At 37.0% G+C, this 14,050-nt stretch overlaps 1 protein-coding gene across 3 annotated transcripts; it reads right to left on the bottom strand.

The window, feature by feature from the left end:
- Positions 1-300: 300 nt before the first annotated feature.
- Positions 301-5,435, bottom strand: LOC107787522 (uncharacterized). 3 transcript variants are annotated; one of them, XM_075224954.1, is made up of 7 exons: positions 5,279-5,435; positions 3,538-3,710; positions 3,248-3,340; positions 3,074-3,172; positions 2,631-2,992; positions 609-658; positions 301-519 (listed from the first exon to the last, which is right to left on the bottom strand). In XM_075224954.1, exons 2-5 carry the CDS (start codon positions 3,544-3,546, stop codon positions 2,879-2,881), a joined length of 315 nt encoding a protein of 104 aa, XP_075081055.1. In that variant the 5' UTR covers positions 3,547-3,710; positions 5,279-5,435; the 3' UTR covers positions 301-519; positions 609-658; positions 2,631-2,878. The 3 variants fall into 3 exon arrangements, 1 of the variants encoding a protein (XP_075081055.1); XR_001648435.2 differs by lacking the exon at positions 3,248-3,340; XR_001648434.2 differs by lacking the exons at positions 3,074-3,172; positions 3,248-3,340.
- Positions 5,436-14,050: the final 8,615 nt, after the last annotated feature.

Genomic DNA, 14,050 nt, shown 5'->3' with positions numbered 1-14,050 from the left:
AGACCACATATCTCGTCCCAGTAGATGATTAATATATTATGAAAAAAAATATTTTTCCATTGTTAAATGGTTTTAGCGACCACTATTCTCTTCTCTAATAGACGATAACTATATTATGGAAAATAAATATTTTTCGGTCGTTAAATAGTTTTAGCAACCATCATTTAATTAGTCATAATTTATCTTTTAGAGACGAGCAGCACTGGTCTCTATTTAAATTAATTGTAGTAACTTTAACGACCGTATTTATGATCTATTATTCAAAAAATATTAAATTGCTATTGAAAAAACTAAGTATAAAAAGGTAATATATATAATATATAAATAAAATTATTAATTACAATGTTAACATCTCATGATATTAGTTTTAATATTTGCTCAACACCTTAACAAAAAAACTTGGCTAACATCTTGAGCTAGAATATGATATCAAGTTTTATATAATATTCCTAGCAAAATAATAATGAGCTTGTGTATCTTCCAAACTCGAATCTTGATTGTAGCTTCAATTTTCAAAATCTGTAAGTACAAAATTTTAAAAAGACGATGAATAACTATTGGTAAAACGATATATGTAAATTTACACTAGCAATGGTGAAACCGCTTACCCCAAAACCAGTTTAAATTCATCAGGTGTTATCCAACAATATCAACAAGGCTACAGGAATATAAAAAAATTAATTAGAAAAGTTCTGGAGACTTGGATTTCAAATTGCACAGTAAAAAGCAATATGCAAAAGGGAAAGAAGAATCAGAGAATCAAAGTGAATCTTTAAATGGAGAACAAGGAAAGTTTGAAGCTTGCAGTTAAGCTCACTATAGCTACTTTCCTCACAGTAGCCATTTCCATATTCATAGCAAAGATCTTCCAAAAAGTTCAAAAACAAAACAGGAAAAAGCAACAAAAGAAACATTCCTGTTATCTAAATGCAGAAATCAAACCTCAATCTTGTTTCAAACGAGTTTTTGCTGATAACTCATATTCTCAATTCAAACACCTCAAGCTTGTCAACAGCAATAGTACAATACAATTTATATGATTGTCTAACGACAAATCAAACTTCGGTTCGATAAATCCCAGTACGGTAACTCGGGATTTACCATTCAAGAGAGTATGTCAAATTCCCTTAAAAATTATGGTCATACTAAGAAACAAAGGAAGTAACTTCAGAATTAGCCCATGTGACATATTTTAACAAAAATGAAGTTCGACTCTCTTAGTTCCTTCCTCAGCTAAGCTGCGAACCTTGATCAAATAAGTATACATCATTTTTAGAGTGATGAAAAATTAAAGATTTCTTCTTTTTTGTCTTCTATCAGATAGGAAAGAAGGTATTTATTACATTTCTTACAATACATAGCCATAACAGAACATAATAATATAAAGAAGAAAGATAATTCTTGAGAATTGAAAGATGGAAATGCAAGTTTCTTTTTCAGATTGTGGAACTCGCCAAAGAAAAGTAACTGATGTCAAAGTACATGTGCCCTAACTGTAAAATAACTCCGAACACAACATCAAATATGACATAGAACCACATTATGACATAGTACTAATGATTAAAGATCTTATAAGGAATATGAAAGTTTTAGCTTAATCAGTTATATGTTATAACTCTCAAGCATCTAAAGAATGAAGATTTACCACTGTTTATACATAGTCCTTTTTTCTCTCTTATTATTTCATCTATTTATTATCGCTGGTGATTTGTAGTTTTTCTGTTTATCATTCACATGTTATTATACAAATCTGTCAGATTCAGAACCAAAGTCACCACTTCACTCAAGGAACAAGTCTTAGAATGTATACTGAAAATAGAAAATTCTTTGACGGTAACATTTTTGGGAGTGAAATTGCCAAGAAGAATATTCTGTTGAGTGGAAACAGAGAAAGTTGCTTTGCTCATATCATAATCTTGGTAAACAAATGGATAAAAATAATGGCAGATCCAATGCCTACCGACTTGGATGATTGGAAACTTATAGCTAAATTGTTGAGTGAAAATTCTAGCAATTTGATAAAGAGGTGAATCATCAGCTTTTGTAATAGAATTTGAAGGGGTATCAGCAAATATATGTTATGAAGTTGAAAGAAACTTAACAGCTGATTTATCAGCCATAAATACCCTATTACCAACATTAGTATCCTTATTTGATCCACAATCTATTAAGAAATTATCAGCATGATCAAAACCAGAAACACACAAAACTCCCAACACCAATAAAAACATACTCTTCACTAACAATAAAAAATTCCAAGTTTCCTTCATCATTCAAATCCCTAAAAAAGACACAAACTTTGACCTAAAACCAACAGTTCTTTAAAGGTAACAGTAACACAAAGAACTAAATATCACCTATTTCACCCTATAAGCTAAAGAAACAGCAGCATAAGAGTAAAGATGTCAGGAACTAAGAGAGTCAAACTCCCTTCACATAAATCAAGTGATAACAGGTTCACCAATCAAATCTAAGAAAAATTGCAAATATAACGAGAAAGAGATCAGAACACTTCACAGACGATAATAAACAAGCATCAAGGTACAAATACCAACAAAATATCATGTAAGCAAATATAGACAGAAACACCTTAAGCTTAAAATATCATGTAAGCAAATATTGTTACTAACTTGGTCAGCAGACAAAAGTAGTAGTCATTCAGTTGAAACGAACGATGTCGAAGGAGAGACATGTGATTGTTGAGCAGCAAAGAATTCCTTTATTTTCCTCATTTCTTTCATCTCATCTTCTAAGGTAGGCAATCGATCTTGTAAGGATTTGTTTTCCTCATTCAAAGATTTATTTTTCTCTCTAATTGAACGTAGCACGGACAGTAATTGAGCCTTTGAAGAAGTGTCACCTTTCAAGTCTTTCGCCTTTACTCCACCCCCAAAGCCAAATACATGGCTACGGGTTTGAGGTCCACAATATTTTCTACTATCTCTATGCTAGGTAAAGATGGATCCGATTGAACTATTTCTTCAATCTGAGCCTACAAAACATATGAAAAAATATTTTATATCAGAACCAATAAAATTTCAAGTAATTTACATATTCAATTTACAAAACATACATGTTTTTCAATTGCTTCAGGTTCAACAAGCTTGTTATTTTTCTTACGAGTCTCAAAGAAAATTGTTGCCAAATCTAGTGGATTGCCATCTTTCCCGCCCTTTACATAAAAGGAAAATATGTCAAAAAATACCTCGTAAATATTTCTAGGAAAATAGAGATTTTATGATAATACCTTTTGATAAATTATCTCTCGAATAGGCTTACTAACAACATGGTGAAGCATGTTCAACTTAGCTCGGTTTGCTGCATTCCTATTGCTTCTCGCCTTTGTGAAACAATATACTTAAATATAATTATTGTAATAAACTTAAATAGTATACTTAGGTTTGATTCCAAATATAGCGGAAAAAATATATCTGGTGCTAGGAAAGGGAATCAAACTACAGATGCTTTGGCGAAATAGACTATTAAATTATTGAGCATATCTGAAAACTTTCTGAAGAAAAATATTCCTTTACTAACCACTCTCATTCTTTCTTGTCTACTCCCTTTGGAATACTCCTAAGAGCTTGTTGGATTGGCTTATTCTTCACATATTTTGCGTGCAAGTATCCTCTCCATTTATTCCATAACTCTTTCATCCATCCCAAGATATGATCACGATGATCATTCATGTCAACACTCTCAAAATTATCCTACAATAATCAAAATATTGGTTGAGTTAATGCATCACAAGATAAATAATGCACTGTTACAAATAACGCATGTTATAGATAAAGGAAAAAAAAAGAAATTGCAGTCACAAAGAAATCAAAGATCATCAACATCATTAGAATTGTATAGTGATTTGAATGTGATGGTAACATGCAAATATATGATAATTTTTATTAAGAATTCTTAGCTAACTCAAGAAGTTGTGGTGGAAAATTTAACTAGTGAAAGTGAAAAACAATTGTAGGTTCATAAAGACAGCTCGTTATGCCCTTCGATGCATAATTTGTTTATTTTCTAACTTTATTCCAACTGTGGACACATTTCAACAAGAAAAGAAAAGTACTCCATTAATAGAAACTGAAATCACAATTAAAAAATCTATACACAGTCATAAGCAAAAACATTTATGCAGTTTCTTTGAATAATTTAACAATAATATATAAATTCATATCAAGTTCAGGTATGGTTTTTTTTTTGCAGCCTGCATATATATGGGAAGCTTAATTAATTTAGCGCTATATTAAGCACCAGACACCAGCAAAATATTAAGCAGGTTCTAATAAGAATAGTACACTCTATGAATAAAAAGTTTGCAACCACACCAAACTACACCTATGGTCTTCCTCTCAACAGCGCAAATAATACCATTATACATGCGACTCAAAATGCACATGCATACTCTTAACTACATTTGTTACCTCAATAGCTGCCCACATGTAATTCAACTTTTCTTGTTTAATATCATTCTACGATGATACTCCCAACGGACACATATTGCGGTCACGAACTATTCTGCCCAAGTGCCTTCAGAACAGTTTGCTATTTGTTCCAACTATTCGATTGTTGTAAAAGGTTACTTTCAGCTTTTGTCTGACTTCAAGTGATGCAACTTCTTTTCACTTGTTCCTACCTCGAACTCTTTTTATCTCAATTTCTAGAGTGAATATAGTAAGGTCACACGATGGATTGGGTATGAATATTAACCAATTGGGTCAAATCCTGCCAAATATCTATCTTAAATCCCTAACCATATCCATAACAAAAGAAAAGAAGAGAAACTAATGGCTTTCCAGTACATTAAACTACTACTACTTTACCGTCGAGACTCAACCTCTACCATCTGTAGATAGTTGTCCCAATCTTCCCCATGTGACCCTACCCTCACACTATTCCCCGAGGATTAATCTTCCACCGAGCAATAAATTAGGCTAATCTCTTTTTGCATTTTTCTTGCAACTCCTTGCCATATACCTTCCCCCGAACTACAAACATGAACAAATATGAATATACCTTTCCCTTGTTTGAAGATTAATTCTTCAGACACACAATACGCTATAAACATGAATATACTTCAGAGAAATCAAATTATCAAATTAGGAATCCCAACCCAATAATCTTTTTATTGGTTATACAAAAAAGAAACGAAATTATGAAACTTTTTACCAATTTAATGTTAGAGAAGAAGGAGAAGAAAAAGTCGAATACACCAAAGCAATAAAGCGAATTCCACTTAGATAAGAAAAAGAGCAACTCAGAAGAGGAGGCATACCTGGGATTCACAAATGAGCGAGGTTGAAAACTAGGGTAGACCTGCGATTCACGAACCAACAAATTTGCAACCTTTGCTTTGAGAAAACACAGATTTGAGAGATGGATAGGGAGGCAGGGTTGCTTTGTGTTTATTAGAGACTAGGGCAGAGTAGTTGTGTTTTGGGAAAACAGAAAGTTTCTTTAATTTTAAGGATGTTAAATTTTAGTACATTAGTTTTGGCGCCTATTTTTTTAAAAAATAATATTTTTTTATTATTTTAGTATTATATTTGGAGGTATTCTCTCCCGCTCATGGCCCCTCAATTATAATTTGGGACCAGTTACTAATTTTTTTAGGGACCAGATTTAGTACCTTCGCAATAAAATACAGCATTAAGAACTACAATATAATTTCGTCCAAATACATATACTTTTAGAGACAGGATTATTAACTCGCCCCTAAACGTTGGTCACAGATAAGGATTTTTCTTGTATTGCAACCATTTATCACATCTTACTCATAATGCTTCATTTACTCTCTTCTTATTCTCCTGGTAATACTTCTATCTATATCCTAATTCCGAAAACTTCAAGAAAACATTCTTTCGCTTTTAGCTCCCGTTGCTCCATCCACTGCCTTATCGGGTCACCTAACATTCTCTCTTTGTTATGGACGGGAGCCATACTAAGGTAAATATTTATCCCTTCTAGGATTCCAGTGCCTATCTTCTGAATTTTCTGAACATTCTAGTATTCATATCTAACTGTACTTATTCTAGAGTGCATACCTGATGTCTCACAAGGAGAACTACAATCACATTTGTAATATCCTTCGAAAATGTCAGCTAATGCTAACAATCAATCCACCGTTTTGGGATACTCTAACCCCAGCTGGATCCTAATATCACATCCTTCTTTTAAACGATATATGTTAGCTCTCATATGGCATAACTAAGATATGTGTGGCCAATTATACTGTCATGACCCAACTTTCCCTCTGTTTGGGTATCGTGATGGCACCTAGTGTTAGGGATTAGGTAAGCCTAACATTTTCAGAATAACAACAATAATAGAAGAACATCTAACAATTTGAAAGGGAAATCTCCACAAAATTTACAATTCCCAAAACCGATGGTATAAGATATAAGCTCTACAGAGTTTGCTACAACTTCTAAAATACAACTATCTCAAAATAAGAGTAAACAATGTAAACACAAAATAAGAAGGTGACTCCGAAGCCTGCAAACGCAGCAACAGGTTTACCTTGAGTCTCCACAGCAACGGTCCGAACAACTACTAGTGATCCAATACTTGGATCTGTACAAAAATGTACAGAAACATAGAATCAGCACACCACAGCGGTGCCCAGTAAGTATCAAGACTAACCTCGGTGAAGTAGTGATATGGAACAGTCAAGACAACTCCTGGTCTAATAAATTGAAGAAGTATAAGTATAAAGACAACAGTGCATGATTTCTACATAAAGACTACGCGATATGGCTAACAATACAGTAATTGCAATAAGGAAGGAAAAAACAAGTAACAGTGAAACACCATAATAAGGACACAGAAGAGTGAACGGAACACAACCCAAATCCGAAATCACAAATACAGTAAAGACGAGTAATAACTCAGCTACTACGACAGTTTTTACATCAGGTCTTAGCCAACAAACTCCAATCAATTAGTCAAATCCTTCAAGTATAAATCTTTCACCCATAAGTTTTCGAATAGAAATCTTTAGAATATAATCCTTCCCAATAAAGATATTTCGAAATATACTTCCTTCAAATAAATATCTTTCAAACATAGTTCTTTCAAAATAAAATAACTTTTGAATATAATCTTTTCAAATAAATATCCTTCGAATATAAGTCACCCTGTGACACCTCATCACATAATCATACAATACGGGTCTCAATACCTAAACCCAAACACTTGGCATCCTGTGCCCTCATCATACCTCATAATCGCATTGACGACTCAGGTTCCAAATAGAGCCATTCTCACATGGAAGGCAAGTAAATAAGGGTATGCATCTATACTTAGCAATATCAAGAAACTCTCTATCTGATAAGGGTGCTTAGCTACGTGTATGCTTGTGCAAGTGTCCTAACATAGGTCATACCAGCTAATAAGCATAAGGAAAAGAACAGATAACACGTAGAATGTTTACCAGAATGTAAGCATAGAAGAACAACAGCTCAGAACACAGATATAACAACATGGGATCTCTTAGGATACCGTCTCGTAGTCCCAAACGTAAATGTGCAAAGGGATCTCCCGAAACACCGTTCCGTAGTCCCAAAGTAAATATGTAGTGTTGGGGGATCTCCCGAAATACCGTTCCGTAGTCCCAAAGTAAATACGCAGCGCAGCCAACAGAGATAACAATTACAGTATGGCAAAAACCTCGTGCATCACCACAACAAGTACAACAGCAACAATGACAATAAAATAAAGTACGACAAGTAAATCAACTCAAGAACTTTAAATCACAAAGAAACGGTAGAACTCATTCACAAGGAATAACCACAGTAAAGAATGTTAGGCGTATAAAGAACAGCTCAACAAGGAAGGAACTAATATGCCACAACGATCCACAATATACAGTTCCAAATAAGAGCAAGTCAACTAAAACATAGGATATCTAGACTTCTTTTAAGGTTGGGCAATTACGAAGAATATTCAACAATTTAATTAAAGATAGACAACGGAAAGGTAATCATAACCTCAATTAAGACTAAACAACTGTAGGATAAGATGATGATAATTTCAAATAAAGATAAGCAGTTATGAAAAGATAGCAGGCCAATAGAAGAGGTAAAATCTTCAGCTAAGTCAAATAGGCAATAAGAGTGAATCCTAAAGCAATTATTTCTAATTTAAGCATGTAGAGTTGAAACTAGTAAATAGGAAACTTAATCATAGCAAGAACAACTTCCTACTTAGTGAATATAAGGACCGACGAACCTTAAAAGGCCAATTTTCCACAATTAAGTCCAAGCACGCACTTGTCACCTCGCGTACACAAACTACAATCAGCATAGAATACTCAAATCCTAAGGGAAAATCCCCCACACAAGGTTAGGCAAGATACTTACCTCAAAGAAGACAAACCGATACTCTAAAATGAACTTCTTGGGTGAAAGACCTCCGGACGACTCAAATCTAACCAAAATAACTTCAAAGCACAAATAAAACTCATAAGAAACTATTTCGGATCATAAAGTCTCAAACTTTAACAAAATCCAAAAATCGATCCAAAAGTCGACCCCTGGGCCCACACCTCGGAACCCGACAAATTTTACAAAAATAGAATACCCATTTCGATACGAGTTCAACCATACAAAAATTATCAAATTTCGATACTATTATGTTTTCCTTCAAATCATGATTTTTCATTTTAGAAGTTTTCTTCAAAAACCAATATTTTCCTCAACCCAAAACACAAATTAAATGATAAAAATGAAGATAAAATTATGGAATATATTAGATACTAGGTGAAGAACACTTACCCAATCGAATTGCTTGAAAACCCCACAAAGAATCGCTCAAAACCAAGCTCTACAAGTCAAAATATGATAAAAATGGACTAACCCTCGATTTGAAGATCTTATATTCTGCCCAGGTGATAAAGCATCGCGAACGCGGAGGAAGGATTGCGTTCGCGAAGAAGAAAAATGAAGGTTGCCCAGGTTGTGCTTCGCGAATGCGAATAAACATTTGCGAATGCGGAGAAGAAAATACGGAAGCCTACGCGTAGGGAAACACCCGAACGCGAAGAGTAACGAGTACCAGTGCTCAAGGACAGGTTTCTACTATGCAAACTCGAAACAGAAGACGCGAACGCGAAGAGGGTATCACGACCCGAATTTTTCACCGTCGGGATCATGATGGCGCCTAACATTAAACCCGTTAGGCAAGCTAACGTTACTAATTTGTTTACCTTTTTACTTTATCTTTTAGCAATTTACAAGTTAACATAACATAAACAACAGAATAAAATGCGGAAGAACGGAATTTAACAATCTAACTGAATACTAATATGAAATCCATAATACAACTCCACCTAGAACTGGTGTCACAATGTTATGGACTGTCTACGAATAATATAAACAGTGGTCTAAATAAGAAAATACAAACCTGTCTCAGAATAGATAAAACAGAAGAAAATATGATAGAAGGGAGAATGTGATGACCCAAAAGGTCATCACTTATTTTAAAAGTCAAATCTGTGTTCCAAGGCCTTAGAAACCTCCTTTTGTCTCACCTCGATTTGCATGCACAGTCCGGGCGTATATCCGGAAAGCCCTTATGTGAAAATTTGAGAAAATGCTAATTTTGCCTTTAAAATTGAATTTAAGTTGAATTCAGTTAACTTTTTGGGTAAACGGACCCGAACCCGTGCTTCGACAGTCCCGGAGGGTCCGTGGAAAAGTATGAGACTTGGGCGTATGCGCGGAATTGAATTCCCAGGTCCTTAGCCCATGAAATTAATTTTTGAAAGAATTTAACTGAAAATATAAGAGTTTATTAAAATTTAAAGATGTTTGAATTTGATGGTATCAGGCCCGTATTTTGGTTTCGGAGCTTGGTACAGGTTTAATATGGTATTTAGGTTGTGCTTATAAAATTTGGTAAGAAATGGAATTCATATGACGTGAATCGGACCCTCGGTTGTGAAATGAAAACTTTAAGAGTTCTTGAGATTTTTCTTTGATTTTGATGCTAAACTCGTAGTTCTAGGTGTTATTATGGCGATTTGATCGCACGAGTGAGTCCATATGATTTTTTAGACTTGTGTGCATGTTGATTTGGAGCCCCGAGGGCTCGGGTGAGTTTTAGATAGGTTTCAGGTTGTTTTGGACTTAGGAACTTTTGCTGTTTTGCTGCTTCTGATATACTGATATTTTGTTCTTCGCGTTCGCGATACAGCTCACGCGAACGCAAAGTACAAGCTGGGCTAGGGAGGGGTTTCTTCTATGCGAACGCGAGGCCTTGGTCGGGAACGCAGAGCACTTGGGGGATTGCTCTTCGCGAACGCGACTGGCCACACGCGAACGCGTAGTGTAATGGAGATGGATGGGGAGACCTTGAGTTATTCTTCACGAATGCGATCCCAGGCCCGCGAACGCGATGGTCAGGGGGACAGACCATCGCGAACGCGTAGGCCCTTCTGGACACAAGCATTGCGAACGCAACAGACCCTTCGTGAATGCGAAAAAGGTCTGTCCAGCGATTAAAAACAGAACCTAGGTCGGGATTTCTTCAAAAATTCATATCTCCTTCCCTAAAATTCGACCTTGGGCGATTTTTGAAGAGAATTTTCAACACCAAATCATAGGTATGTGTTCTTAAACCCATTTCTTTCATTTTCCATAAACACCCATTAGATTTCTAAGCTAAAATCTTGTTCTTTAAGGGTAAAAATTAGGGATTTTAAGAGAATTGGGGATTTTAAAATTTTGGGGATTTAGACTTCGACTTGGGGTCGAATTCCGAAGCTAATTGCATATTTGGGCTATTGGATGAATGGGTGAACGAGTTTTGGCTTGAACTTCGAGTTTTGACCAAGCAAGCCTAGGGTCGGGTTTTGACTTTTTGGAAGAATGTTGGGAAATCTATAATTTTCATTTGAGTTGGTTTCTTTGGCTTCAATTAATGTTAATAAATTAATATTGGCTTGATACAATTGAATTGGAAGTGGAATCAAAAGGAAAATCGTTATTTGAGGCTTGAGTTTGACCGTGGAATTCGAGGTAAGTGTTTGGCCTAACCTTAGCTTGAGGGAATAGGTGTTGTGTCTTATTTGCTATGTGTTAGTGTCGAGCACGACGTATAGGTGAGGTGACGAGTATCTATACATTGGTGTCAAGCATTCTCGTGAGTCTTATATTAAGATTGTTGTGATTTTATTATGTATTGTTCATGCTTAAATTAATGATTAGCTCTGTGGAACAAGCCTTATGATAAATTCTTCGAAATTGATCATTGTCGAGTATTGGCTCAAGTTGAGGTTTATTTTTTAAAGTAACTATTGAAACTAGATTGGTTATAGCTGATTCCCTTGCTGGGATGATATTGTTTCTATTGTTGACTCCCTTGTCGGGCCGGTATTGTATCTATTGTTATTTCTATTGTTGACTCCCTTGCCGAGACGTTATTATTCCTATTGTTTGGGTAAGGAAGAGTGTAAAGCACGAAGGGTGATGTCGTGCATGATATTAAGAGCGAGAGTTAATGCACGAAGGATGATGTCGTGCCGATATTGTGAGTGTTAATGCACGAAAGGTGATGTTGTGCCATATTAATGAAATTAAAAGCACGAAGGGTGATGTCGTGCCATGATTATGAGAGAGTAAAAACATGAAGGGTGATGTCGTGCACTTGTTACTGTGTTATTATTTCCATTGCTTCAAGTTTGATATTTACTTTGTTGCTTTACTTTATTATTGTCATAACCTGATATCTCCTTCAGTATGTTTCCCTTTTTTTCGTCTTATTTGCTTAATTCTTGCTATTGTTGCTTCTCGTATATGATTTAATTGCATAGGTTTCTATGGTTATCGTGTCCTAGCCTCGCCACCACTTCGCCGAGGTTAGGCTCGACGCTTACCAATATATGGGGTCGGTTGTACTGATATTACACTCTGCACTCTTTTGTACAGATCCTGGTACTGGACCCTACGGACCGTAGTTCGAGGTTGCTGTCTTCAGTCCAGTGGAGACCCGAAGTGGTCCTGCAGGTGTCCGCAGGCCTTAGCGTCGCCTTCTATCATATTTCCTTCTGTTTTATCTATTTCTGAGACAAATTTGTATTTTCTTATTCAGACCACTATTTGTAGTATTCGTAGACAGTCCGTGACATTGTGACACCAGTTCTGGGTGGAGTTGTATTATGGATTTCGTATTAGTATTCAGTTAGATTGTTAAATTCCATTCTTCCGCATTTTATTCCGCTATTTATGTTATGTTAACTTGTAAATTGCTAAAAGATAAAGTAAAATGGTAAACAAATTAGTAACGTTGTCTTGCCTAGCGAGTTAAATGTTAGGCGCCATCATAATCCCGACGTTGGAAAATTCGGGTCGTGACAAGTTGGTATCAGAGCTCTAAGTTGATTAGGTCTAACAATTAACGAACAAGCTTAGTAAACTCTGAGGGATCGGTACGGAGACGTCTGTGTTTATCCCCTAGAGACTACAGAGTTTAGGAATAACTTCACATCTATTCATCTCTATCGTGCGACTTGACTTCTCGATGCTAATTGAACTTCTACTCTGTTCTTTCGCAGATGACGAGAACACATACTTCTTCATCCGCTTAGTAGTAGCTCCTACGAGGGGCAGAGGATGAGGCCGAGGCCGTGCTAGAGGCCGAGGCAAGGGAAGGGCTCAGCCCAGAGTAGCAGCACTAGTAATGGAGCCTCAAGTAGAGTTTAAGGAAGAGGCTTCAGCCCAAACCGTTCTAGAAAGCCCAGCTCAGGTCCTAAAGGGGTTCATCGCTACCTCGGTACTCCAAGATGCTCTAGTCCGTCTAGTGGGCCTTATAGAGAATGTCGCTTAGGCAGGCTTACTTCCTTTAGCACCAGCCATCTCTCAGGCTGGGGGAAGAGCACAGACTCCCTCTACTCGCACTCCGGGGCAGATGGCTCCTCAATTTTAGACTCCAGCAGCTTAGCCAGTTGGGGTAGTTCAGCCGGGTGTTGTAGCTCAGACCGGTGATGGAGCAGCTATGTCTGCTGATGCTTTGTGGAGGTTTGATAGGTTCATCAAGCTTTTCACTACTACCTATGGCGGTACATCTTTTGAGGATCCGCATGACTATTTGGATAGCTGTCATGAGGTTCTACGTAACATGGGGATAGTGGAGACCAATGGGGTTGACTTTGCTGCTTTTCGTCTATCAGGTTCCACCAAGACTTGGTGGAGGGATTATTGTTTGGCTAGACCAGCTGGGTCGCCTGCTTTGACTTGGGACCAGTTCTCTCAGTTATTTCTGGAGAAGTTTCTTCCTAGCACTTAGATGGAGGACTATCGGAGGCAGTTTGAGCCTCTCCAGTAGGGTTCTATGACCGTCACTCAGTACAAGACAATATTAATTGCCTTGGCCCATCATGCTCTTATTATACTTCCCACTGAGAGAGAGAGGGTGATGAGATTTATTGAGGGACTAGCTCAGTCTATAAGATTGTAGATGGCTAAGGAGACAGGGAGTGAGATTTCTTACCAGGATGCAGCCAATGTGGCCAAGCGAGTTGAGATGGTTCTATTACAGGGGTGTGGTCAGGCGTCTAAAAAAAGGCCCCGTCATTCTGGTAGGTTCACTGGTGCCTCATCTAGAGGCAGGGATTTTTTTGGTAGTGGCCATCCTTCCAGGCTATTTCATTCAGCACTTCAAGCTTCTCACAGTGCTCCAAGTGGTCGGGATTCTCATATGTAGTATTTTGATCAGTTGCCCTACAGTGCACCACCAGCTCTTATCAGTGCACCACGCTCTAGAGTTTTCAGGGTGCTTACTTAGGCCGTCAAGGTCAGTTTCAAGGTCAACAGTTTTAGCAGCCGAAGTCTTGTTATACATGTGGTGATCCGAGGCACATTGTTAGGTTTTTTCCTCGAGCTTTGAGCAGTTCTCAACACCAGGGTTCTCGTGCTATGGTTCCAGCACCGGGTGTTCCACCACCCGCTCAGCTAGCTAGAGGTAGGAGTCAAGGTGTTAGAGGTGGAGGTCAGACCGTTAGAAGTGGAGGTCAGGCAGCTAGAGGTGGATACCAGCCAGCAGGAGGCCA

This window comes from Nicotiana tabacum, chromosome 11 (genome assembly GCF_000715075.1).
Source record: "Nicotiana tabacum cultivar K326 chromosome 11, ASM71507v2, whole genome shotgun sequence".
NCBI lineage: Eukaryota > Viridiplantae > Streptophyta > Magnoliopsida > Solanales > Solanaceae > Nicotiana > Nicotiana tabacum.
This window is presented reverse-complemented; position numbering and strand designations above follow the sequence as displayed.

Coding starts and splice junctions, on each gene's coding strand:
- LOC107787522 (XM_075224954.1), bottom strand. Junction 3,173..3,247: donor GAGAGATAATTTATCAAAAG/GTATTATCATAA, acceptor TTTTATGTAAAG/GGCGGGAAAGATGGCAATCC. Junction 2,993..3,073: donor CTGAAGCAATTGAAAAACAT/GTATGTTTTGTA, acceptor TATGTTTTGTAG/GCTCAGATTGAAGAAATAGT.